This window comes from Phascolarctos cinereus, unplaced genomic scaffold (genome assembly GCF_003287225.1).
Source record: "Phascolarctos cinereus isolate Bilbo 61053 unplaced genomic scaffold, phaCin_HiC Scaffold_5;HRSCAF=322, whole genome shotgun sequence".
In the NCBI taxonomy this organism is placed as follows: domain Eukaryota; kingdom Metazoa; phylum Chordata; class Mammalia; order Diprotodontia; family Phascolarctidae; genus Phascolarctos; species Phascolarctos cinereus.
The window spans coordinates 41,447,247-41,474,850 of NW_027555958.1; the positions used below are offsets into that span (position 1 = coordinate 41,447,247).

At 45.1% G+C, this 27,604-nt stretch overlaps 1 protein-coding gene across 1 annotated transcript; it reads left to right on the forward strand.

Moving 5' to 3' along the window:
* Positions 1 to 26,935, forward strand: HEATR6 (HEAT repeat containing 6). The gene is given in 21 exon segments (XM_078154842.1): positions 1 to 222; positions 225 to 398; positions 2,253 to 2,360; positions 4,755 to 4,895; positions 5,553 to 5,668; positions 7,447 to 7,561; positions 8,908 to 9,009; positions 9,427 to 9,564; positions 10,409 to 10,704; positions 10,928 to 11,105; positions 12,691 to 12,897; positions 13,330 to 13,429; positions 14,286 to 14,644; positions 17,871 to 17,993; positions 18,549 to 18,635; positions 19,106 to 19,240; positions 19,902 to 20,024; positions 22,613 to 22,737; positions 22,994 to 23,090; positions 23,681 to 23,885; positions 24,716 to 26,935. Coding segments are annotated over 21 exon segments (3,693 nt in total). The 5' UTR covers positions 1 to 15; the 3' UTR covers positions 25,273 to 26,935.
* Positions 26,936 to 27,604: the final 669 nt, after the last annotated feature.

Below are 27,604 nucleotides of genomic sequence, written 5' to 3' on the forward strand. Positions count from 1 at the left end.
AGGCAGCGCCTCTCTATGGTTCTTCCGGGCGTCGAGAGCGCCGCCACTCACGGCACTTCCGGGTCACCGGCCGGCGGCGTCTCGTCGTCATGGAAACGGCGTGCTCTCGGGCGGTGGCGGGGCCGCGTGCCCCCGGAAGTGCTCGTCCGTTGCCATAGGGAGGGCCGGAGGGCGGGGGGAGGGAAGATGGCGGCGGTGCAGGTGGCCGGGGCGCCGGTGTGTGGGGGGCCCGGGAGCCGCCGCCGCCGGGCCCCGGGAGCGGATTCCGCCGCCTGTCGGCCCGCCTGGGCTCGCTGCGCCCCGCGGACAGCAGCTCCGCCCGCACCGAGATCCACCTGCTGTTCGACCAGCTCATCTCCGAGAACTACAGCGAGGGCGGCGGGGGTGTCACGGCGGAGGTAGAGGCGAGGCGGCTGGAGATGCGGGGCGCAGCGGGGAGGCGGGGAGCGGTCCGGGCCCCCACCTATCACTCCCCGGGCTCCGGACACCTCGAATCCTGTCGTAGCTCTCTAGAAACCGCCCCAACGTCGATCCCAACGGTCCTGCTGGCCCCCCGGTAGCTAGGGCCGAGCCCACCTAAGTGGGCGGGCCGGCGCCTCCTGACACGTCACCCCCCACCCCGTGGGACCCCACAACTGGGGAAACGCCCCTCCCTCATTTTACAGACGGGGGGAAGCAGGACCAGGGACGAGGGAGTGATTCCCCCCACTGTCACCGAGCTGGTTTGGAATTCGAACCCAGGTCTCAACAGACTTCGAAGCCTCCCACTGAAATTTTCCATTAGGCTGAGTTTGCTGACATGCATATGAAGATCATGGCTAGAAAGGACCTAAAGGACCCTTTAGTCCAACCCCCTCCCCATTTTACAAGTGGGTAAACTGAGGCTCCTCCAAGTCTCAGCTAAAAGCCCACCTTCTCAGGGAGCCCTCCGCTCTCCTTTAATTCTTGTAGTGCTTCTATTGATTGTTTCCCATTTATCCTTCTTGTAGATTGTTTGTACAGAGGTGTTTTCATGTCTCTCCTGCTAGACCGGGAGTCCTTGGGGGCAGGGACCATGGTCTGCTTTTCTTGTTATCCCCATTCATCGCTGTGCACGTAGTAGGGGCTTAATAGATTTTTTGTTCAGGGATTGACCGTTGGAGGCCCAGGAGGTTAAGGGACTTGTCCAAGAAGCTGCCCTCTTCTCCGCATTCTTTCCCCTTTATCAGGCTGTTTCCATTTAGACCTTCTACTATTCCATAAAAAGTCTAGTTTTACTTAATTCCTTGATCTTTTTAGCCAGGGTGCAAGCTTTTCTGTTATCTCAGTTTATCATCCATTTATTAAGCAACCACTGGGTCCAGAGCTCTGTGCTGATGCTGAGAAAAATACAGAGTTTAGGCCTTTCTCCCCTGCAGCTTATAGTCTGGTGAGGGCTAGGACAGCCTTTAATAAGTGCACAAGAAGTCAGTTCTTCTTTGGCGCAGGACCTGGGTAGATAGAAATGTGCAGAGTCTAGTTACAGTGTGTCTAGAGTGTTATTTTAGTCTGAAGATGGCCTGGGGTCTGAAATCATAGCGTTGTAGAATGTTAACCTTGGGATAGGGCTTGGAGATCTCTAGAGCAGGGGTTCTTGTAGTCCATGAAGCCTCAGGAGGTCTGGGCATAGATTTCAGGGCTCTGTGAGCTTGAATGGATAACTGGCTTTCTTTGTATTCTTTGGATGTTGTTTTATGCAATTAAAAAACGTTGTTCACTAGACTGCCCAAGAGGTCCATGGGACAAAGAAGATTAAGAACTAGATTAAGATATGGGTGGATGAACCTTTAGTTTGTATGTCTGTCTGTGTATTCATTTGTGTATATATACAGGTATGTACATATATGTGTACACATATATCTGCACACACTATGTGTCATTATATGTATATATGTATGGATCTGCAAATATATAGTACATAACATACATGTATGTGCATATGTACACGTATGCACACATATATATAATCACACTAACTAGCAGGAGCTCCACCCTAACCTGCCCTCCCCCAGCCTTGGTCTCATGTTCTTTCTGCCCTACTGGGTTTTGGGCTATTACTTTTTTCTCTATATTATCAGTATGCCCCTGTTCCCCCATTGCCCTTTCTCGTCCTTCACTTTTTCCCATTTTGGAATGCTAATCTCGTCTCTGATTTGCTTTTATGTTTTGGGGGCTTGAACTGGATGAAAAGGTATTCTGTCCTATTGTGTTTATTCTTTTCATTCTTTCGGTAGGATGTCAGTGCCTTACTGGTCCAAGCCTGTCGCTTAGTTCATCTTAATCAGGAACATCTAGTCAGCAAAGTTTCTCAGCTTATTCACCATCTACTTAACAGATTGCAGGTAAGAGCACCCCGGGGGGCTTGGACTTGGGGCAGAAGAAAAGTCGAGGACCCATCTGTGATTTTGTGGGTCTGTCACTTAGGAGGTAGAGCTCAGAGTAACAGGTGACTTCTCTGTGGTGACATCACAAGTGAGCCTCAGAAGCAGGATTGAAACCCTGGCTCTCCTGGACTGCAGCATCTGTACTGGCTCACTACATCAGATTCCTCTCACTGACCAAGAAAAGTCCGCAGACAGTTATCTGAAATGTTGATGTCTTCTCTACCTCTTGTCACTGGGTAGCTGTGTCATTATTGGGTGCTGCTGGGCTGTTTGGGTTTTGTGGCTCATTTTGATCTAGGAGGCAGTATGGAACAGGGGATAGAGCCTCTGGCTCAGAGTCAGGAGATCTGGGTTCAAATCCTATCTCAGACACTAGGCGGCTGTAGGACCTTAGGCAAGCTGCTTCACCCTCTGTGCCTCAGTTTCCTCAACTGTAAAACAAGGAGGTTAGACTTGACTTCTACAGTCCCTTCTACCTCTAAGTCTATGATCTGCAGAAAATATACGACTGCTTTGAACACTTTGATTTTTCCTACTAGGTTAAAAAAGGATTATTTTATCTCACTTATCTTTTCCCAGCCCACATCGTAATATGGTTTTCCCCTTTTCTCCAGTATCTTTCACAAATTGCTAAATATATTTAATACATTTTAATGCCGAGTGCAGTGCCAGTAAGGCTGTTCTTAAATGAGATAATTCTGAAAGGTCTTCACAAAACAAATTGTGCTCAACATCCATCCAGGATTGGTTTTGTGTGTACATGGGCATGTAAGGCTGTTGCCTGAAAGGAATTAGATTGTGGTCTGATTTGGTTGTGTCAATTAAGATCTTCCTGGGGTTGGGCACGAGACCTGTAATTTGATGTGGATGTTCCCTCTGCCAGTGCAGGTTGGCACCTTCTCGTCTCGGGCACTGGGAGTCATCCCTCTCTGCTCATTTCCTCATGAGTGAAATGGGGATGATAAGAGGACCCACCTCACAGGGTTGTTGTGACGGTCCAGTGACTTCACAGATGTGAAGGGTTTCACCAACCTGAAAGGCTCTAGACATGCCAGCTGCTGCCTTGGAGCACTGAGATGTGAGGGATGTGTCCACAGTCACATGGCCTTGGGGTGTCACAGGTGGGCTTTAAACCTAGGTCTTGCCTGCTCCACGGCTGATTCTTTCCTCAGTACGCCCACTTCTGACATTAATACTGATGGGAAACTGCAGCAGGCAGTGTCTGCAGGCTGTCCCCGAAGTCTGAGGCTTTGGGGACATCCTCTGTCATTGGTTTGCCTCTTCGCTGCTGTCAGGGGCATCCTATCTGTAGCCCTGATCAATTGAAAAGATGCCCAGTGTTCCTTGGCATTTAGCATCTGACCCATGCATTTGGCACAAGCTTATACTTTGTCTCGTGTTCAGTCAAAATCACTTCAGTGAATTTACAGATCTGGTCCAAATATATTTTTGATTGAACACACATGTATTAGGCACCTTCCGTGTCCCATGAGCTGTGCCAGATGCTAGAGTCAAGGGGGGGTAGACGTGGTGAGAACTGTACAGCAATGCTACAGGACAAATTACAAAATGATTTTAAAAAAATGGGAAAAATCAGAGCGACCTGAGAGAGTTAAGGAGTGTGGGATCCTGTCTAGCCGGATCGTCACAATGCCAGGATGAGAGCAGAGCATCTAGCGCTGTCCAGTTTAGCCAAAATGCCCTTAGAGTCTCCCCCACCCCACCCCTAGGGTAATGTGGTGAAGGCCGAGAGACACAGGTGGTGGAGGCCTCTAATGAGTGCTGGGCTAAGGTGGGGGCGCCAGGGAGACACCAGAAGAGGTGATCAAAGCTTGGTGGCGTTAGGAAAGATGGGTTAGAGAGAGGAGGAGCCAGAAGCAGGAAGGCAAACTAGGACACAATTGGGCTCCTCCAGGGACTAGTGGGTAGCAGGAGCAGAAAGGAGGGAACGCGGGTGCAGGAGATGCTCTGAAGGAAGGATCTTGTGTTTCAGGAGCCTCTGAGTGTTAGTTCTCACAGAATTGTATTCTCTATTGAGAGTTGGGACTGTGTTTTAGATGTCTTTGGTATGGCCTTTAGGTCTGGTATTATGCCAGTCACGTGGTGAAGACTTGTTCACGGCTATTTGATTGAGTACTTTTTATAGACCAGGCAGTCAAACTGAGAATATTCATTGAATTTGTATAATGTAAAAGATAGAGTTGTACACACACACACACACACACACACACACACACACACACACACACACACACACACACGTATGTGGGTGAGTGTAGTTAATGTCACGTATTTAGAATGGAAATAGTTTTCAAAATTGGATGTGTTTGTCTTTTCTCCCTCTGGTGGTAGGTGATTGTTGATGAACAGAATCTGGATTTCCTTTTGGCATACACAATCTCTGCTTTTCAGCAGTGTAGTTCCTGGACACACATGGAAATTCTGCAAGCCTTGTCTGCTCTGCTTTACTACAACGGTCCCAGATGTCAGAAGGTAGTCTGTATTCCCTTTCTTCTTTACTGTGGCAAGAGGGAAGGGGGAAATTCTCTCCACAATTTCCCCTCACCTCTCTACGGTTCTTGACCATTCTGTAGAAATCATAGAGAAGATTTGTAGCCTGAGTGCCCAAGGGCTACCATTCTTCTCCTAAACTTTAATGAGTTAGAGTTGTACGTATTATTAAAATATCTTTGCAAATCAAGTGTTTGCAAATAAGGCAGCCTAAGTTTGGAAACTATTTGAGGCCATCTTGGCCTCATGAGGTTGCCCAGTGTTGTAAGAACCTTGGACAGGGTGTGAGCACCTCCCCATTGCACGTCCTGCTCCTCGTCTGGCCTGTGGCTTAGCGGGCAGAGTCTGGAGCTTCCCTGCTCACCCTCAGGCCTGCCCTCTGCTGCAGATGTGGCCAGAGAGCTTCTGCTAGAGCCTCCGTCCTGACTGTGTGAGCACATTGTGTCTGGCATTTCTTGGCTTGCTCCTGTGTAAGGTTCACGTTGCAGGGGCCTCACGGTGCTTACTTGCCTTTTTGTACAGCCCACACACATTCACCTCTCACCCAAGGAAAAAGAGAAAGAAAAAGAGCTTGGTCTGTAGCAGAGCATTCCCTGATCCGTTCTCTTGGGCTGCCTCTGGCTGTTGTGTTTGTTCTAGTACCTTCCAGACTTGCTCGGGGAGACTGGAATCCTGGTAAAGCTGAGCGATCCCAGCCAGTCAGACCCTGACCGCAGCCGAGCCGCAGTGCACTGTATGGCCAACATATGTCTCAGGTACGGGGGCCAGATACCGCGTGGGGCCTGGGGCCATTTGGGGGAAGCAGAACCTGTCTGAAATTTAGGAAATTAACCCACACTTGGAGTTTCCCGCATAGTTATGGAATCGGTGAAGTGCCCTAACAGTGTACATGTCACATGAGACTGCAGTTTTTATATTTTGCTTGTAAAACTACCTTATAAGAAAATATTTTTTTAAAATTACCATATCAGAGAAAATTAGTCACCAATCCACTTTTCCCCTAGGAGGAGCCCAGTTAGTAAAGAAATACTGAAAACCAGAGCCTTTTCTATTTGACTGGCCTAAAATTGGATTGTTTTTAAGTCTGGAAAGAAGATGTTGTTAGACTTTTGGGACTCCTTTGTCAATCTTTACCATTATTATAGCCACTTTTCTCCCTTTTTAAAAACATAGATAGGACGTCCCGAGTGTTCAGTTTAGATGAAGTGATAAACTCAGAATAGTAAACTGCAGTGACTCAGGTTGTTCTGTCCATGTGCCATCCAGTTTTCATTGGATCAAGTATCTGCCATGGGCAGGGTCTTGGACTTGTGACTGTAGGCTGGTGTAGCCCAGGAGCCCTGGCCCCCTGGCCCCTGCAGGCCTGGGTACCCATCCTGGATAGCCGTGAGATCACAACTCGACCACTTGGCTTCCCTGCTTTTTGGTCTCCTCATCATCTCCAAATTGAGGGGATTGGACCAGATCAGTGTTCTCAGCCTTTTGGAGGTCATGGGTCTCTTTGGTAGCCTGGGGGAGCCTGTGATCCCCTTTGCTGAAGAATGCTTTTTAAAAATGAAAGGAAATGCTAGATTTTAGTGAGAAGTTAGTAAAGATGTAGTTTTTTCCTGCTCAAGTTCCTGGCCCTATGGACAATCCTCCCCAATTTAAGTACTCATAGACTATGTGATCTCTCAGGTTCTTCTTGTATAAAAATTCTCAATTTCTGTGCTTCTGTAATACAAAGAAGTATACAACATGGTTCCTGCCTTTTCTAGACCTTGGGGCTTATGGTCTGACTAAGGATGATGAAACATAAACATGTGAAAAGTAAAATAAAATGAGAAGATTGATTAATAATTCAAAATAGCAGCTAGATAGGTGTACAGAGGGTTAGCTAGGCAGCGCAGTGGGTAGAACACTGGCCCTGGAGTCGGGGGGCCTTGAGTTCAAGTGTGAACTCAGACACTTGACACTTATTAGCTATGTGATTCTGGGCAAGTCACTTAACCCCATTGCCTAGCCAAAAAAAACAAACAAAAATCAGATAGGTGTACAGGATTGCCCGTCTGATGAATTACATAGTGATCCACAGCAGCTATGAGTGTAGATCCTGGAGTCGAGGAGGGTGCAGAATGTGTGAAGGGACCTTAGGAGAGCCTGGGGGTAATGCCGAGGAGACCCAAGCTTGGAGGAGAGCTGAGGTCGGGGCTTGCCCCTGGACTTCTACCAGTGGGGAGGAGGGAAATGCCTGTCATTCCCCTGGACCCTTTGCTTGTCTTCTTTCCCTGTTACAACTGAAAGCTACTGTCAGTAGCAGTTCACTTGGGACTGCAAAACCTTCCTTCCTTCTGTAGATTCTCTGACCTCTCCCCCTGTACACCGGCCTTGTGGTGTGCACGTTGCCCTCCCTCCCCCTACTGCCCAGCAAAGAGCTTTGTGAACTAGCTTGCGGCCTCCTCCGTGGGGTGGAGATAGGTCATGCTTAGTGGTGTTTTCTAAGCTCAGCTCAAAGCGTCTGGAGTTTGAATTGCCTCCTTTGCTTGTGTTTTAGTGTCCCAGGACAGCCCTACTTGGATGAGCCTTACCGAAATGTCTGCTTTCAAACTTTCTTAACTATTTTACAGTCTTCCAAAGTTTCTGGTATGGACGATATCACATTTTGCATGGTAGGTAGGAACCTAGCATTCTACAATACCTCACTTCTAATGTAAGTTACTGTTGTACAGGAAACATGTAGCTGCAGAATGCAGGAACTGAGCAGAGGGGTCCCGTTGGCTTGTGTAAGGTGCTGCTGTATGCGCTAAAGTTACAACCTTGAAAAGTCTGAATTGTGGGAGAACTTGGACTGCTCAGCATCACCTGGAGCTCTCCTTCTGAATAGAAGTTTCCTGAGTAACAGACGTTAACGTTTAATTCTGGAATCATGCCACTGTCTACTTAGGTGTCAGTGTTTGCTCTCTAAACACACACACACACACACACACACACTTACACACATATTGACATGCTCACACATATATACCTATAAACTCATAATACACATTTACACATAACACACTTATACTTACAGTACACACACACATATACGCATTTACACACTCACATTGACATGCTCACACATATACACCTATAAACTCATAATACACATTTACACACTCACACACCTATACACATAACGCACTTATACTTACAGTACACACACACACACACACACACACACACACACACACACACACACACACAGAGGTTGTCCTGTGCCTCTGATGTTGAGGGCCCCGAGGGAAGCCAGCGTGCTGAGTTCTCCCCACCCTGGCTCTCTGGGAGCGGGTCTGCTTATTTTTACCTCTGTCCCTGCCACGTTGAGAGCTCTTGCTGGCACAAACGTTCCCTCTTTTCCAGCTCATGCAGCAGTCGCCTCTTTGGACTCCTTTCTTCTCAGCTTTTACAAAGAAGGTTTGCCATTTAGAGAGAGCACCAACCCAGGCTTCTTTCCTTCTGCTTAGTGAATCCAGTTCAGTATGCGTTTACTAACTACCTAGCCAGTCACAGTATGTTGCATGCATCTTAATAATGCTTTATATGCATTTAACACTTCAGAGTTTACATAGCATTTTCACGGACATTTCTCTCATTTGATTCTCAGAATAACCTAATTAGGTAAGAAGGACAAGTGGTATTGTCCCATTTTAGAGAAAAGGAGACTGAGGGTCAGAGGAATTGGCGCACTGCCCAAGGACACGTGCCTAACAAGTGGTCCACCCGGGACTAGAGCCCAGACCGTGGCATTGTTAGTGCAGTGCTCCTTGGACTCGGCACACTTGTCATCGTTTCTTATCATTTCCAGGTCTGTGGCTGTCCTCGGCTGCTTTCGTGCTGCTAGCAGAGACGGCTTTTCACAAACTCTCTGCTTTGGGATTCGGTGCAGTTGGGAATGCTTGAGGGTTCTGGAAGCCTGGTGTCCAGATGGCTTAAGGTTTGACTGTGCCTGTAACTTAGTCTCCTTTTCCCCCAGTTGTTACAAAATGCACTGAAAGGTCTCCAGTCCCTTCTGAATGGGGGTAAGATGAAGCTCACCCAGACCGAGCAGCTTGGGTCTCTTCTGGCTGTGTTAAAGGTAAGCATGTGTTGCTTCCTTTTTCTCGCGACTAGGATCTTTCCCATCTTAGCTTGAAGTGGTCTTAAGAGACTTTTGCCCATTGACAATCAACCATCCCACACAGAACAACGGACACGTAAGTCAGAGGGACCGAAGGCTGATTTTAAGGACCTTTGAAAGAGCAAATGGAGATGTTCAACTTCCAAGGAATGCCACACTTGATGAAATACAATGTGTCTTTTTAAAAAAAACATCTCTCAGATAACGTGTTTAGTGATTGTAATGTTTTGGAGCTGGGGAAAGGAGAAGGTGGCAAATAATTAATTTTAGAAAACTTTCTTCCCATCTTTATTTCATTAACAGCAAAAAAGATTTCCTTGTTCGTGTATTTAGATTTGAATTTTGTGATTTTTCTTTTTTCTTTTTAATATTTAGAAATATATGTTTCATGGGCTTCCTGGATTGAACATAGAGGTGCCTGCAGTTTTATACCCAGCTCCCCTTCCTCAATATGATGGGAGATCACCTATCGGACAGGAGCCAGTGGAAATGAACCCCTCGAAACCAATAGCGGTATGATTACAGTTTGTTGGATTAGAATTTAGATTTATTTTGTAAAATATGTTGTCCAAAAACATTTTCTGTTGTTTTTATCATTCTTACCCAAGAAGACCCATCCTTAACAAGCAGTTTTTTACTTGCGGTGGGTTTTTAGTATAGTCAGCTTAAAAAGAAGAGTTTAGGTAGATCACTTGGGGGTTGAGCACTTCTAAGAGGTGTAGCGCATGTTACAGCTTTCCAGCACCAGTGTGCCCTTCTTCTCAAGTTGGACATCCTGACCCCGGGTATTTCCTTGAGAACACCGCCAAGAATGCAGCTCTCTGGCCACGGACCTTCTGTCCCCTGCTTCCACAGTGCCACCACCACAGCACTCCTGAGCCCCCAAGTACCTCCTCTTTGTGGTCTAATCCTGTCCTTCACTTCTTTGGTCCAAACTGGAGCATAAGCCTATGCCCCAGGCTGCGATTATTTACTGTTTGAAAAGCAGTCCTGCCAAGACCTCAAACTTTGCACCTTGTTTAGATAGTTATTTTATCACTCATCAGTCACTTCTACTGAGTGTCAGGACAGTTGGGAACGTGGGTTTGGTTTTTTTTGGGGGAGGGGTGTTGCATAGGAGTTGATTTCTATGACATAATAGGAGCTTCTAGAACAAGGAGACATAGGATCTAGGAGACGGGGATGAGTGAAGCGAGGCAGCAGAAGTGGGGTGGAACATGCAGGAGCATCAGGCTGTGGGTGATGCTCTGGTCTCCATTAGGAAGGTACTCCTCACCAGGCGTTCAGTGCGGAGGAAGAAAACAAGGTGAGTTTAAGCAGGAGATGTCAGACGTTTTCATTTGTTCTCTCACATCAGAGTAAAAGGAAGAAGGCAAAAAGCAAACAGAAGAAAGGTCATCAAGGAGAGGAGTTAAAAGAACCACCTGGGGAGATTGGAGCTGGTGCTGCCAGCGCCCTGGGCAAGTTGACCCTCCATGAAGGCAGCACCCTGGGTTCTGCTTACTTGAGCACCCCGAGTGGGGGCCCCGAGGGGAGCGGCCCTGCCTCCCGAGACCGAGCCTCTTCCTATCTCAGCTCTTCCCCGTGGAAGAGGATCAGCAGCAGCGAGTCGGACTATTCAGATGCCGAGGGCGGCCTGCAGAGCAAGATGAGGTGGGCGCTGCGCAAAAGAGCTCTGTAACGCCTGGTCTTGTGTTGGTTTGTTAATCAATGACACATCTTTGTGTAGTTGAGATAAAAATCACCATGTGAGCTTGGGGGTTTATTTAAAAGCAGAGTTCCTGGACATGTTTAATGGGATCTCCTTAGGAGTCCAGTTTGGGTGAGGGCTCTTCTTGTATGTTTCATTAGAGCCTCTTGTCTCTTTTTGTTCAAGATCTTACCATGCCAGAGTCCGCCAGGGAGCTTTAGCTTGCTTCCTCTCCACAATAAAATCAATAGAGAAGAAGGTTCTTTATGGCTACTGGTCTGCTTTTGTTCCGGATATGCCCGGCATAGGAAGCCCACAGTCTGTGTCCTTGATGACTATTTCATTAAAAGATCCCTCTCCAAAGGTAAGAGAACTTTGTTATTAACCTCTTAAAATTGTATTCTTTTTTTCCTCTGGCCCGATTGAGTTAATTTAAATATAGAGCTCTCATTAATTGTAATGGGAGTGCTGACCTGAGAATCATTCTTCTGGCTCACAAGGAAACAGGAAGTGAGTTCACATGGATGGAGGGTAGTGCAGGAACTTGGTCTCTGGGACTTCAGAAGCACCCATCCTGCCAGGGGAAGGGGCAGTCATAGACTGAGCCTATAGACCTGCGGTCATACAGCTTTTCCAAGTTGGGCTAAATACTAGCCAACATTTGTAGTCCTTTAAGGTTCGCAGATAACTTGACAAACACAACCTTCTTTGTTCTTCACCACAAACCTGTAAGGTTAGTCCTGTTTTTAATCATCTCTCATTTTAGAGGTGAGGAAACAGAGGCAGACAGAGGGTAAGTGATTCTTGCCAAGGGTCATGCAGCTTGGAAGTGTCTAAGGTGGGAACTGAACCCGGGTTTTCCTGACTCTACTCACTGTACCATCCTATCTTTCTGAAGCAGCACCATGCCCCCTCTTCCTTCTCTTGACAAAGGCTCTGTGGGCCAAGGCTAGCTGCCATAAAGGGAAGGCGTTGGCCATGACTCACCATGAGTGATGCAGTGCTGACCTCTGTTTGGTTATGCCCGCAGCCTTCTGGAAAGCAGCTGTGTGCAGCCATAGGAATGGAACAGCTTGTTTTACAGTCGTGATGTTTACTAATTGGCAAATAAGCCCTATCATGGGCCGGGCTCGGGGTGAAACAGCTTTGTCCTCGAGAAACTTAGATCCTAATCATCAACTTGTGAGCAGGTTACTCCTCCATTAATTGGGCTCATTTGAATTATGATTTGTCTCTGAAGATTTACTCTTTTGATTTGATGATATATTCAGGAGTAGAGACAGTACAGTGCCATAGATAGGGTACTGGGCTTGGAGTCGTAAAGACCTAGGTTCAGATCTTTCCTCTGACTTTTAGCACCTGGGCAACCTCAGGTTAGCGTTTAACCAGGTGTCATGGCAACCCCTTGGATTATGTGGCAAGACATTGAGATTACTATGCTGGCAAAATCGGGTTCCCTCATATATTCACATATACCATTAGTATAATAGAGCAGCCTACCTGTGAAGCCATTCCTTCCTTGAGTGCCCATTGTTTCTAAAAGGAAATCCTGAGATCATTCATCAAAAGTCCTTCAAATGTAGGGAATAGAAGTTAAGATAAACTGGGAAGCAGGAGATGGTAGCCATATAATTGTATCCGTATGTGACAGTCCCTTCAGAAGTGGTTTCAAATTTTGAAATGAGGTATAAAAGTCATATCTCTTACAAAGTAAAGTAGCAGAAATACTTCAGTTGTAATATGTCATTTTGTTTGGATCAGGTAATCTGTTTGGAAGATAGAAAATTAGCATAGAAACAAATCTTAAATAGAAACACCTCTATTAACTATAGAAGAGGTAATATATTAATTATATATAGAACCATATCTAGGCATAATCCAGAAGTTTGAAAAGTAGAGGTGACTTTTTTTTTTTTAATCAAGAAATGTGAATTAACCTGAAATTTCAGACTCGTGCCTGTGCTCTGCAAGTGTTATCAGCCATCTTGGATGGTTCGAAGCAGTTTCTTTCTGTTGCTGAAGACACAAGTGACCACAAAAGAGCTTTCACTCCCTTCTCAGTGACCATTGCTTCCAGCATTCGAGAGTTGCATCGATGTCTTTTGTTAGCTTTGGTGGCTGAATCATCCTCTCAGACCCTTACTCAGATAATTAAGGTAAGTGGAACTATGAGCCTTTACAAATTTTGCCATGTCAAAATCATTTGATGTAAGAGTATTTTAAAATTATACAAGGAAAATTCAGAACCTGCAAATATAACTTGAGTGGTGATTTTTATTAAGGCAACATGATTTACAAATGTGAATGTGTCTTCTTACAATTTCATTTTCAGAAAACTTTTTGTCCTCCTAGGGATATAAACTGGGTCAGTCAGATCTAAGTAGTGTCCAGATGAAGGACTGATTTCAAATACATAATACTTTTAGGGTGAAGAATTGGGGTCCTTTTAACTTTTTTTTTTGCATAGGTTTTATGTAAATGAATTTTAAAAAATATTTCTTAAATGCTTTATTGTCTGTTTATGATGCCTTAATTAAAACCATTGGCTTGCATGTGAGGTGCCACTTTTTCGTGTCTGTGCTTTGCAGTGCCTTGCAAACTTAGTGTCAAATGCACCTTACAACCGTCTGAAACCCAACCTGCTGACCAAGGTCTGGAACCAGATAAAGCCCTACATCCGCCATAAAGGTTGGTGACCTGTTCAGCTCAGTCATGCTTTTGTAAGCAATGTGATGAAATAACAGGTTATTGATAACATGTGCTCAAAGCCTTTTCCCATCTATTGGCTCATCCCAGCCAGATGACCTCAGAGCAGAAGGATGGTAGCAGTTGTTCGAAGAGTGCCCCCTGGGGGATGATAGAGTTGTAGAGTTCATTATTCCCAACCTTCAGCCCATGTGGGGAGTCTCTTCCAGCCTTTGGGGAGAGGTGATGTCACTTTGGAGCTGCCTGTCTTGCCCTTGCAATGTCACTGGGATAGGGAACTGTAGATTCCCCAGCTGCTTCAAGGCACTCTGTATGTCTTTGATACTGGCAAAAGAGTCGTGTTTCTACCCACAAACCACCCACAAGTAATTAATGGGTTTATAATACAGTTGCTAGGCTTGCCTGGTATGTAGTTGTTCACATCTGTTAAGTGCCAGCCTAGGGTAGGTGGAGGGTAATGGGATTCTCATTTTAACCACAGAGAGACAAAGAATAACTTGGTCAGGGTTATATTCTGTACTGAAATTAAGACTAAAACCTTGTTATTCTGATCTCCAGTTTCATACTTTAATAAAATTGTATGTATCATTTGAATCTCCATATTTCCTATATAGTCTACATAGAAACCATAAATATTCTCATAGGAAGTGAAGTTTTAGCATCAGAGTAAGTTGGAATGAATTAAGTTTTGTCCTTATTTGTAAACAAAGGACAGAAAGGGTTGGGCTGGAGGGTCCTTTCCAGCTATAAATTTCTATTCTCCTTGTATGCGTCCTCTTTCTCCGTTTTTGTGATGACTTTTTGCATGGTGCCCACCTTTCCCTGTTTCCTTTCACAGATGTCAATGTCCGGGTCTCAAGTCTGACCCTTTTGGGGGCTCTAGTGTCGGCTCAGGCTCCCTTGCCTGAAGTACAGCTGCTTCTACAGCAGCCTTGTTCTTCTGGGCTAAGTAGTAGTAGTGGTTCCATCATGTCATGGCTCAGCCCTTCTGACTGGCGTAGAGATGCTTCCTATGCAGAAACTCGAGAGGAATCTACGGATAGCTCATCAGGTTCCAGTGGTGAACCCTGCTGGCTCATCCGTCTGTGCATCTCCGTTGTTGTGCTGCCAAGAGGAGATCCCTGTTCTGATAGTGATACTAGTGGTACAGTCGGCAACATATGTGAACCATCTCCTGTTCGATTGGAAGCCTTACAGGTGAGAGAATCTAATAGTTATATTTACACAGAGAAATAGTCATTTAAATGTGTTGATCGGAGTCCTTCCTTACTGTTGGAATTCACAGGCACACAGAGCATCAGAGTCTGAAGGCATCTCCCTCTTGAGCCATCTAATACATCCTATACCTTAAAGGAATCTCCACCATGAGATACTTGGCAAGGAACTGTCTAAATTTTGCTTGGAGACTTCCAAAGAGGGAAAGCCCACCATCTCCCAAGGCAGACCACTCCTGTTTTGTTAGGAAATTTTTCCTAATATTAACCTAAATTTGCCTCTTTGTGACTTCAACCCATTTTTTTCTGATGATACCCTCTGGGGCCAAGCAGTATAATTCTAATCTCCTCTTAACATGATAGTCCTTCAGATACTTGAAGACGCTTATCCTGTTCCACCTGAGTCTTCTCTCCTCCAGGCTAAACGTCTCCAGTGCCTTCAGTCCATCTGCATTTGTGATAGGATCAGGGCCCATCAGCTTCCTGGGTGCTCTCCTTTGACTACTCTTTAACTTATCAAGGCCTTCATAAACCATGGGCCCACAACTGAATGAACATCACACATGGGGGGAAGGCTGACAATTTGAGAATACAGTGGGCCTCTCCCCTCCCTATTCTCATTATCTTAATTCAGTCCAAGATCTCATTGGCTTTTTTGTTGCCATATCCTCCTGCTGACTCACTGAGAAGTAGGCCCCTAAAACTCCCACATCTTTCTCAGAATGACTGCTCTGTCCATGCCTTTGCCATCTTTGTACCCAACTGTAAGACTTTACATTTATCCCGTGAAATTTCGTCTTATTCAGTTCAGCCCAGTGGTCTAGGTTGCCAAGATCTTTTTGGATCCCGCTCTGCCATCCTGGGTCTTGGGGATCCCTCTTACCTTGGTGTCATCTGCAAATTTGATGAGTCTGCCACCACTGCCTTTATCCAAGTCTTTGATGCACATGTTAAAGCAGTGTCCAGGCCAAGCACAGCTCCCTGGGGTGTTGACCTAGAGAGACTTCCTGCCACCGTGACCTGGAACCTTTAGTCACCAGTGCTGAAGCCATCTGATTGTATTATCACTCAATCCATGCTTCTCCATCTTCACAAGAATAGTATGAAACAGTTATCTAAAGCTTTGCTACAATTTAGATAAACTATATCCATTGGATTCCTCTCATCTACTAGTATAGATGTCCATTAAGAAAAAGGAAATGAGAGGCTCAACTGAGCTAATAGTTGTAAAGTGCTTAGCCCAGTTCCTGGCGTGTGGTAGATGCTTAATAAATACCTGTTCCCTTCTCTTCCCCTCGTCTGGTATGGGCTGTTCTTGATGAAGCCGTGCAGTCTCTGTAATTACCACTTCCCCCTGCAGGTGTTCATCAGCCATCTCTTTGATGAGCTAAGATGAGTTCTGAAGTCAGGTTCACTGGCCCAGAGTGTACAAATTCTGCTCCTTTCTCTTTGTTGAAAATCAGGGCAACATTTGCCCTTCTCCAGTCCTGTGGTACCTCTGCCTTGTCCAAGGCCTTTCAGGTATTGCTGACAGTGGCTGGATGTGGTTCATCAGATGTGGGCAGCTTGAGTGCATCAGAGCAGCTCAGGACTCTCTTTATGTTTCCTTATTTATCTGGGGTGTGTGTGGGGGGGATCAGCTCTCTTTAAGTCCTGTTTGTTTCTAAGATCTCCGAGCCACTGGAGCATTGAAGAATTAACAAGTGAAATTGCTGTCGCTGTTGGTAGGAGGTGGGGTGGTTGGAAAAAGAGGTGCTTTGACTGACTTCTCTCTTGCTGTCAGCAGTGTTAATTAGTGCCGAGCAATCTGGCAGGGCACAGAGGACACTTACAAAGCAAATCATCTCCTTCAACTCAGTAGGCCCGTCTGGGGGATATGCGCCAAGGAAGTAGTTTTTTTTTTTAAGAAAGGCCGGTTTATGCAAATACTTTTAACTATATTATATAGTATGGTGGGATTTCTAACTGGAAGAGATCTTAGGGACAATCGAGGCCAACTTAATTCTATAGATACAGTTGAAGCTCATATTAGTTCATTAGTTGGATACTCAAGATCTCAGGGATAGTGGTGGATAGCAAGTAGAAAAGCTGGGTTTTAACTTGGATCCATTGACAATAGTTTGTAATCATGATAAATGTCACAGGAGAGTCAAGTCAGCATTTATTAAGCACCTACTGTGTGTTAGGCAGTAAGCACTGGGAATGCAAAGGAAGGTAAAAAACAGTCCTTGCCTTCAAGGAACTGACAGTCTCATGGAAGAGATGTAGTATAAGAAGCAAACAACCACAGACAGGATAAATTAGGGGTGATTGAGAGAGAGGAGGCATTAATGGCATCCTAGCTGGGGTACAGCAACGTAGTGTTTTAACTGAAATTTGTAAAGATTTACAGCTAGGAGGCGCAGTGGATACAGCGATAGGCCCATAGTCAGGAAGACTTACCTTTCTCAGTTCAAATCTGGCCTCAGACACTAGCTGTGTGACCCTAGGTGAGGCACTTCACCCTGTTTGCCTCAGTTTCCGCATCTGTAAAATGAGCTGGAGGTGGAAATGGCAAAACCATTCCAGTATCCTTGCTAAGAAAGACTCAAATGGGGCTGTGAAAAGTTGGAAGTAACTGAAACAACTAAACAACATGAAATAACTCTGAAGTTAAAAAAAATCAACGCATGTCTTTGACAGACATTTCACTGGGTTCATGAACTGGACTCAGAATTTAATAGGTGGGAAGGAGACGAGATTCTATCTAAAAAAAGGGCCTAGTGTACTGTCAGTAACCCTCAAATGTCTCCACAAAACAGATCTCAGTCGTTTATAACAGTACTCTCCTAGTGATATGCTATAGCTGGGAATCATCACCCAAAAGGCAGTGGAGAGGAATATGGTAAGTCAAAATAGGCAGCAACCTTGCCAACAATGATTCACATAAAAATATCATCCAAAAATGTGTGACTGGTCATTTACCAAGAGTGAAGGATAACAACACATGGACAGTCTACCTGAGGGAAGGCCCTCCCCGTGGCATGTAGACCCGCCATGGAGATCCAGGAGCCCCCACCTTACAAGGCACAGCTCCGTTCACATTTTGCGGAGTGTTTTTTTCTCAGGCTTTTAAACATTATTCTGTAGAGCTGGCTGGTTCCTTCCTGCAGTGAGTTCAAATTATGGTGGTTGGCTAGTCCATGCCAGTGTGTGTTTCTTCGCTCTAGGTGCTGGCCCTTCTGGTGAAAGGCTATTTTGTAACGGCCCAGGGCTATTTGATGGAGCTTGGTGAAGTGGCCTGCAGGTGCATGGAGGAAACAGACCCATCCATTCAGCTTCACGGTGCAAAAGTAATGTTTTCTCATCATTTTTTGTTTCCCCTGTTTATTCCATATCCTACACGCCCATCAGTTTTATAATTTCTTAAGGTAGTTGTGGCTGAGAACATGTGTATTGGTGACGTCGAGGCAGGGAAATTAAGAAATGCCTGTGGTCAATCTCAAATTCAAATGGGGGCCACATATTGACTTAGAAAATCATCAAGGAACGTTATTATGTTTTCTAGCATTTTTCTGTGTTTTATTAAATATTTTCCAATTACATTTTAATCTGAATGGGGCTACTGATGAGTACAGCTAGCAGGCCATGTGTTTGACCCCTCTGGTGCACAGTTTTATGTGTCTGTGCAGAGAGCACTGATTGCTTGTGACTGGTGGTTAGATTTCTTGAGTTCACGAACCGTCTGTGTTGAAACTTGAACTCCTTACAGAAGAATGGAAATCAGTAGAGAATTCATTTGTGTTGGGTTCTATGTGACCTTGAGCTTGAAGAAAGCCAAGTATATGATGACCATAATTCTAATGGTCTCCTTTGATAATCCAGTTCTTTTTTTTTTTTCTTGGCAGCTTCTAGAAGAGCTAGGGACAGGTTTAATCCAGCAACATAAAGCAGACTCAACCATCGCCCTCAGTCAGAGAGTCCCGGTCAGGTTGGTAAGTGAATGGCGGTTCATCCGGGCTTTACCATTTCTTTGTATTTCAGCCATCACTCTAGTTGTTTTTATCTTGTAGCACCCAGCAGTGTGCCTGGCGCAGATTCATAAATGCTCATAGGTAGATTAATTAGCATTAATTGGACTATGTTGTGTCTACAAATGCTATGAAGTCTGACCTGTTGTCAAATATGTTGTATAGCAGCCACGAGGAGACTGGGTGTGCTCTCCGGTGTTTGGTGTACCTCCATGCTCTGGTATGTGTCAGGGCTCAAGGCTCAGAATTTTCCAGAATAAGTCTGTCACCAGCACTTATGAAGCCCCTGCTGCTCAATATCAGCCACTCTGGTAGGGAGGGATACAAAGGCAAAATTAAAAATCCCTACCCTCAGGGAGCTTCTGTTTTACTTAGGAAGTAAAGACTGGGCTTTTCTTTCCCTGGTTGCATCTTGATCAGTTTTTCTCTTGTAGGTGGTGATGTTTTGGACTATGATGCTGAATGGCCCTTTGCCCCAAGCGCTTCAGAACTCACAGCATCCGACTCTCCAGGCCAGTTCCTGCGATGCCCTCTCTTCCATCTTACCAGAGGCTTTCAGTAGCTTGCCGGTAAATGGCTCTTTGTCAGCCTCGTCAATGAAACTCTTATGTTAAGCATCAGATATAGCCATCTGTAATTGGATTGTGAATAGCCTTTACAAGTCAGTGTTTGATATAATCTCCAGGGGAAGAGGGCAGGCTCATGTTTCTGAGTTTAAAAAAAAAGGATAGAAAAAATAGAAGCCAAGTCTTCACTCTGTTAGTAGTTGAGATTGAAGTCCAGCCTTGCCTGCCCCTTCAGTCTCCTGGGGCATTGGCGACCACTTCTCATGCTCTCTAAGCTGGCTGTTAGAAAGTGACCCGGCATGAAGTAGAAACACCACGAATGGGAGCATCACCCTGCGTCAGGGCCCTTCTTGATACCAAAAGTCAGCTTTGATGAGCTTACGATGGGGAGGTTAGTTTTTAACCATGACTCGTTAAGGCAGGACCATGTGTTAAGTCATTGGAGCCATGTGGGCCTCTGTTTCCCCCTCACTAGAATGAGAGCTCTCAGAGCTCCTTTCCAGCCCTAAGGCCTTTGATACAGTGGCATGTTCAGCCCCTGCTCCCCCACTGACTAGCATGGGGTACTGCATGCCCAGTAAGTAGCTCGTTAACACGTTTTGGGGGGTAGTAAATGGAGCTTCTCTGTGAACCTGCACCTTTCTGTTACCATTGGTAATGACAGAACGACAGACAGATCTTGTGCATTACTCTGCTGCTGGGACTGAATCACAGCAAGAATCCTCTGGTGAAGGCGGCCGCTGCCCGCGCCCTGGGCGTCTACGTGCTCTTCTCCTGTCTCAGGCAGGTAAGTGCACGCCAGATGCCTCCGCTCTGTGGAGTCAGCACTAACAGTGTCATCGTCGGAGAGGGATATACCCTTCCTTACCCCACCCATTAACTCCCTAAGGATGATCCCCTGCCAAGAGACAGGGAAGGCACAAGTGAGCCGAGGTGCAGGCCACCTTCTGCCCTGCTCAGAAAGACCTGAGCGCTCCAGCTTTTTCAAATCAAAGTCAATTGTGGTTTTTGCCTTTTTAATATGTGCATGTATATTTGGGGACCAGACCTGTTATTTCATCAATGTAGAGAGGACCCAGTGAGGAAGAGCCTCTGTACCACTGCAGGCTGGCACCACGTCTGCAGCTTAGAGTCGGAGTTGCTGAGGGCATCGGGTGGTCAGATGATTTGCCAAGGGCCATGTATAGACTTTTAAAGATTTCCGAGATGTGTTGATGTAAATGTAGATATATAGAGATCCCTTTTCCTGATTAACATGTATATAATTACTTCACTTGAACTTTTCTGTTACTATTAGTAATTGTAGGTTGACAGATCCTTGTATATTACTTGGCTTCTTGGACTGAATTTTTAAAAATTCAGCGTGTGCATGTGTGTTTGTGTGTATGCACATGTATATGTATGTATGGATATATATATCCACATACCTGCAGGTGCTTGCTTATTGGGAGCATGGGCAATAAAATAAAGGAACTTAGTTTCACAAGGGCCCTGTGGTAGCTAAGTGTGATTAAATGCTTTGGGGTAGTGCACAAGAGAGGTTTTGAAAGGGAGGTCTGACTCAGCCATGACCCTGGGAAGGATGATGGGGCCTGACCAGCTAAAACCTCTTGGAGGAGAGGTAGGTATGGGGCAGAGCTTTGTAAGAGAGAAGAGGCATTTTTCACAGGGTAAAGGGAAACCAGGGCCTGAGGAAGGTCTCATTGGGGGCACAGGCTGGGACCTAGAGGGACATGAGAGAGGCCACAGGGCAAACTAAAGAGGGCCTGAGGGAAGGCAGAGTAGTGGTCGCCAGACATTTCCAAACCCAGGGCTAATTCCCAGAGTGAACGCTCTGATCACACTAGATTGAACATGAGGAGCTTTTCACACAAGAGGATAAAACCCAGGGCACATTATGTCTGTTGCTAAGCCGCCTGCCCAGGCCCTCATCTTCTCTATCGTGATGTTGAAGGTATTTTATGATACCTGTTTATCACTATTCAGCAGTCCAGCTTTCAGTCTTTTTTGTCTCCTTGGTTCCCTCGTGCCCATCTCAGATGCACCCACAGTCCTTCCTGAGCCCCTTTCCCACACTGTGCTTTCTCTGTCTCTGCCTCGTTCTGACGTATGTCGGTGGAAGACACGAGGCAGTCGAGTCCTTCATTGTTCTTGTATGAGCTGTCCTCACCAGCCAGCCAGCTACCTTCCGCTGCTCCCCAGTGGGGGGCAAGTACGCTTCTTTAGCACAAAGACCACGACTAAGCAAGGTGTTTAACCTGTGGGCGCTTCATCTCTTCCTCTGTGCGATCAGAGAGTTAGATAAGATCCCTAAAGACTCTTCTGCCTCTGAAGCCCTGAGGTTTCAGCTGTTAAATATCATCTGTTCATGGCCATAAAATAAGTGACAAGTAGTCACAGAGAAGTGATATTGCGAGCAGCTGCTTTGCATAATGCTTTTCCACAGCAGGTAGTTCAAAAGTTAAACAAAAACCAATGTAACAAATCCTATTGATAGTTTATATTGCTAGCGTAGTTTAAGGTCAGCCGTCTTCTAGTCTTGAGGCCCATAGCCTTGGTTGTGTAATGGACCCCTTTGGCAGCAGTCTGGCAAAGCCTGGGGTGCCTTTCTCAGAGTAACATGAAATGTGTAAAACAAAATACTTAAGACTACAAAAGAAACCAGTTAGATTGAGATGCAGCCAGCAGAATATTAATAGAACTAGTTAAGAATCTGTGGTCTATCTAATCTGTCATTTCAAGATAATTTTGAAAGATCATTTATTCTAACTAAATATGTGACAGAAAGGCCAAGGGGGAGAGTAGGAAAGGTAAAAGACCCTCTTCATTCAGAAGGAAAGCATTCTGGTGATCCCTAGAAATATACTGACCTGCAGTAGAGGGCAGCTGGGTGGCGCAGTGGATAGAGCACTGGCCCTGGATTCAGGAGGACCTGAGTTCAAATCCGGCCTCAGACACATAACACTTACTAGCTGTGTGACCCTGGGCAAGTCACTTAACCCCATTGCCTAGCCAAAAAAAAAAAATATATATATATTGACCTGTGTTTGTTATGTACAGCACCTATAGATAAATAAAGAACAGCCCACAGTATGCAAACTACAAAATGTTATTAGGAGTTAACCATGCCTTTGGGAGTCTACAGCATTGGTGAGAGGGGAAGGTCTGCAGCAAATAATGGGAACACCAAGGGAGAACTTTTTCTTAATTGAACCTTGGGATTTTTGTTGAGTGACTAGTTCAATTTAATGTACAGATAAATTCCCAAACACAAACCTTTCACATTTGTGATTTGTGACCGAAACGAAGTACTTTGAAAACTTCAGAGATGTCCCTTGGAACTCCGGAAGTAACTTCATTGTTCTTTTCTCGTAGGATGTCATGTTTGTTGCAGACACAGCAAATGCGATCTTGATGTCTCTGCATGACAAGTCTCCAAATGTCCGTGCTAAAGCAGCCTGGTCCTTGGGTAACCTGACAGACACTTTGATTGTCAACATGTAAGTAGTGCCTTTTTCCAGACCGTGAGGTCTGAGGCTACAACTCTGGTGAAGGATGAGTTGTTGTATCGCTATGACTGGAGGCAGATCTTTTCACTTGGCTTCATATGGTATCTTATTATTGTGAGAACAACCCACTGAGCTGTGCCCTTTGTAGCTTTTATAGCTGTATTAAGTAAATGAAAGTGTAACATTATGTGTGTCTGTTTAAATGGGTTTCCCCTTTTGGACATTTTATCTGCTTTGGTTTGAACAGGGAAATGTCGGGCCAGAGTTTCCAAGAAGAATTTTCCGGTCTCTTGCTATTAAAAATGTTGAGATCGGCAACAGAAGCTTCCAAGGATAAAGACAAGGTAGTAAAATCTTTCCTGGAATGTTTGACATAAATTGCCTTTAATTGGAGGCTTGAGCACTTTTAAATGGCAGTGGGAGGAAAAAGTCAGAGTTCTGATCACTCCTTAGCTCATTCTTTTCTTTGAACCAAGAGAGTTGGTATTGTGGAAAGAGCCCAGAATAGGCAGAGCCCAGGGGACCTGGCTGCCTTTAAGGAAAGAATCCTCTATCCTTCATCATGTCCAAGTCCCAGGTCTTCCACCATTCTGGGTAACCTGGGGCAAACCATTATCCTTCTCTGAGCCCCAATTTTCTTGTGACTCCTAAGATCCCTTTCAGCTTTTAACATTTCATGATTCTTTGAAATGGGACAGGTGAACTTTTTAATAGTGTTCAAGCGCAACCTTATTTTTGGGATGGGTACAATGATTGGAATCACATGTTCACTGTAAAGAATTCCAGAACCTTGCCATACCCAAATTCCTTCCGCTCGCATTCTTGTCCTGTTCCACAAGATTATGGAACCTAGGAAATTATTTAAAGCTAAAAAACATTCAAGATTGTCCATGAGGCAGAATTATTTCTAATCCTTTTTTTTTTCCCCATCCAGGTAAAAAGTAATGCCGTTCGGGCCCTTGGAAATTTGCTTCACTTCCTGCAGCCATATCATATAATAAAACCCAGATTTACAGAAACCATTGAGGAATCCATTCAGGCCCTTATCTCTACCGTTCTGAGTGAGGCCACCATGAAAGTCCGATGGAATGCATGTTACGCTCTAGGAAATGTATTTAAGAATTCTGCTTTGCCTCTGGGTGAGTAAAAACTTCTTTGTTTTGCTTTTGCTTTGTTTTTTATTTCTGCAAAATTTTGACCTGCAAATAAAGTATTGGACTAGGCTTTTGGTACCAAAGTGATAAAGGACATTGTGTTTGGAAAGAAGAAACGCAGTGGGTGGGTGGCTTCTTTTTAGATCGTAGCTTATAATCATATTTACCGGTGCCAGACTGTAGTTCATGGCCATTTCCAAAATCCATTTTTCCTTCACGTCATTTTTTTTTTGCCCCACATTTCGACTTTAAGGGCCAGATTGTAAGAAAGCCTAGTGTTCCAGCTGATGGCGTTCTTGAATTTACCAGCATTTTCCCTGTTTCTTGCTGTAGAGCAGATTCCAGATTGTAGGCTTCTGGCCGGCCACGAGCCGGGCAGGTCAGGTGAGAGAGAGGAAACTTATCACCAAGTGACTTGTGTGAAGACAAAGTCAGTTGTGTAGCCGTAGATAGAATTGAAAGGGCTTTCTGAGAGATCTTGGACTCCGCCCTCTTGTTTTATAGAGGAGAAAACATGCCCCCGAGTCACAAAGGCAGCGAGTGGCAGAGGTGGTGGACTAAAAGTCAAGCTTCCTGCTTTTGGGTCCAGTGCTTTTTGCACCAGGGTATCCTGCTACTGTAGAAAGTTGTATTGTTAACCTACTGAAGACCCGAAAAGCGCATTTAGGTTTTTCTTCAGCCGAGGAGTTGATTCCTTCTGCTTACTCTGTAATAGAAAACCTCTCAGTAGTGTAGGGCTAACTTAGTTGGGGTAGCCATGTGTTGCTTCCAGATCCTTTCCCAAACTACCTGTTTGTTTTCATGACTGTTTCTAGGTACAGCACCTTGGACGGCGCAAGCCTATGGTGCTCTCACATCGGTTGTGAAATCCTGCAAGAATTTCAAAGTACGAATCAAATCTGCAACTGCTCTTTCCGTTCCGGACAGGAGGGAGCAGTATGGGTCCGTGGAGCAGTATGCTCAGATCTGGAGTGCGTTGGTCACCGCCTTACAGAAGAGTGAGGACACCACGGACTTCCTGGAATTCAAATACTGTGCCAGCTTAAGAACACAAATCTGCCAGGCACTGATTCACTTGTTAAACCTGGCCAGCGGTTCAGATCTGTTGTGCATTCAAGAAACTGTGGAGCAGAGTGGTGATATGGTCAGGCTCTACATCTTACAGTATTTAAAGTCGGGAGTGGAGGGAGATGACACAGGCTCACCTCAGAGCCCCCAGGAACGAGGTAAAATGCTCTCAGAGGCCCTGGGGCATATCAAAGGGGTTCAGGAACCCTCAGGTGATACAGCTAAGAAGGCCATAGTTGCTTATTTGGAAGGCATCCTGACCATATATACCAGTGAAACTGAATCATGTGTCTCTTTGCTATAAGGCAGACCAAATACCCAATATTGATAGACCAAGGAAGAGATGGGAAATGTGCCAAGAGGGTAAATTTAGAAGCAAAGCAAGCTGTCCTAGAGAAAGGGGCCTTCTCTGGCAGTGTGCTCAATGGCATCTTGGGAGCAGAAGCAAAAAGACTTAAAACTCATGCCTCCTTGGGGAATGTGGTAATAACTTTTCAGTCATCCTCCTATTGCAGAGTGCCCTGGCTGTTGGTGTACACACTGAGCTGCCTTAGTTTGATATGTGCGTCTGCCGGCCAGGCCAGCCCCCTCTAACCAGGGGCCAGCTGGAGGGAAAGGTACGAAAGGGAGAATGTCTGTCCAGGGCAGGGCCATGGGCAGAATGGAAGATCCACCGAGGGGCCTGGTGGGCAGTGCCCCACCGCTCACTGGGAGCCACTCTCTGGCCCAATGAGGCCTTAACTCGCCAGGGACTTTTAAGTCTGTTGCTGTGACTCCTGGCTAAGCTAATCTGCTACTTTATAACTGTTTTTAAGTGAGGCTCCTTTTACAAATAGCCCACTGCCTCTTCCACTCCCTTTTAATTAGCTCCTATTCAAACCAAAAATTTCACAAGCTAGAAATAGTTTCTTCTTGATAGTCACTATACATATGTAAAATATTTTCTCTGCCAACAGCACTGTGCCCACTAATATTTTTCCTAGAGTTTGATTATATCTTTGCCTTGGTGACATATATACTAGTACTTTGCACTTTTGAAAGAAACCCAAATGGAAAGCTAAACAAATGTATTCTTTTAAATTCCATTCCCAACATAGTTTATCCTCTGTCAGACCGAGTTGAGGGCCTCTTACTTAACATGGCACTATACAGTTTACTCTCGATAACTCAGTTGTCCCAATGACTGCTTTATTCGTGTGCCTTCCATGCATTGAGTGGAGGCTTTCCAGTGAAGTCTCTCATGGAACCTCTGAGCTCTGAAATTAATAGGGGTAATTTAGGGGCTTCCTCAGTGAACTACAAAGCCTTGGACTCTTAGAGAATTACAGTGGAGAGGAAGGGCTTACACACTTGGCTCCCTGGCTTTTGGTGTAGGATAAGTGTGTGGTGGTCACAGCTTCCTGCCATTGTCCAGACTTGAGAGTACAACAGGCCTCTGATCTCAGCTGCTGATGAAGGAAGCTCTTAACCCTACAGAAGACAAACTGGCCGGTCCATTGGCCTTCACATGCCAGCTTCATCGGCGATTGGTCGCCTCATTTGGTACAAACGTGTTACATGTTACTTATGTCAGGTTGGCACTTCTTAGAGGTGTTATCAGATCTCACCACACACCGAGTCAAGATTGGGGTTAGGCATTTGTCGGCTTCTTGAGATTGTCCTCACTTATCCGACAACAGTGATTTAAGCATTGACGGGGGCATAGAGATTTTGTGCAGCAAATAACAATCTTCTGCCTTTAATCTGGGTGGGTAATATATGAGGAATAAGGTTTGGTAATAACAACAATTATACACTCTTGTTGAAAACTAAAACACGGGACCTGAAATAGTCCCTGCACCTTTCTCATTCTCTTGTTAATTCTCTGTCCATTTGAGTGACATTAAATGGGGGTTTTAGTAAGAAACGTGTGGCTGTATTTGTTTTAAATGTTTTTTACATCATTATTAAAACACTTCTCTAAAGGCCTTTGGATTTGGATTATTTTTAAATTTTCCACTAAATTGTTCTTCAGCTTTGTACCTCTTTGTTTCTCCAAAATTCTCTTGGGTGCATACACAGAAAGGCTGTCTAACTTTGTATAATTATTCAGAATCCTTAGGGAAGAGGGATTAACTGAATCCCTTTTCTTACAACAGGTAGGAGTCTCATCCAGTTTTTAAACTCTATAATTCCATGCTGTATGTGAGACTTTTGCTACTGACATTTTGTTATTGTTTTTAACATTTTAAAAAAAATTTTGAGTTCCAAATTCTCCCTCCTCCAACACCTCCCCCACCCATTGAGAAGGCAAGCTTGTTATGCATATGAAGTCAGGCAGAACATTTCCATGTTCGCCATGTTTAGAAAAATGCAAGAAAAATAAAGTGAAACACAGTATGCTTCAATCTAGACTCGAGTTTGTCTCTCTGGAGGTGGATAGCATTTTTTATCATGAGTCCTTTGGAATCAGAGTATACAAGTAAGTCACCATTGATCATCATTGAAATATTGCTGTAGAGTGTCCTCCTGGTTGTGTTCACTTTGTATGAGTTCATACAAGATTTTTAAGGTTTCTCTGAAACCATCCTCATCATTTCTATATAGTATGTGTATGTATTGTATAGCGCAACAGCATTCCATCACAGTCATATGTC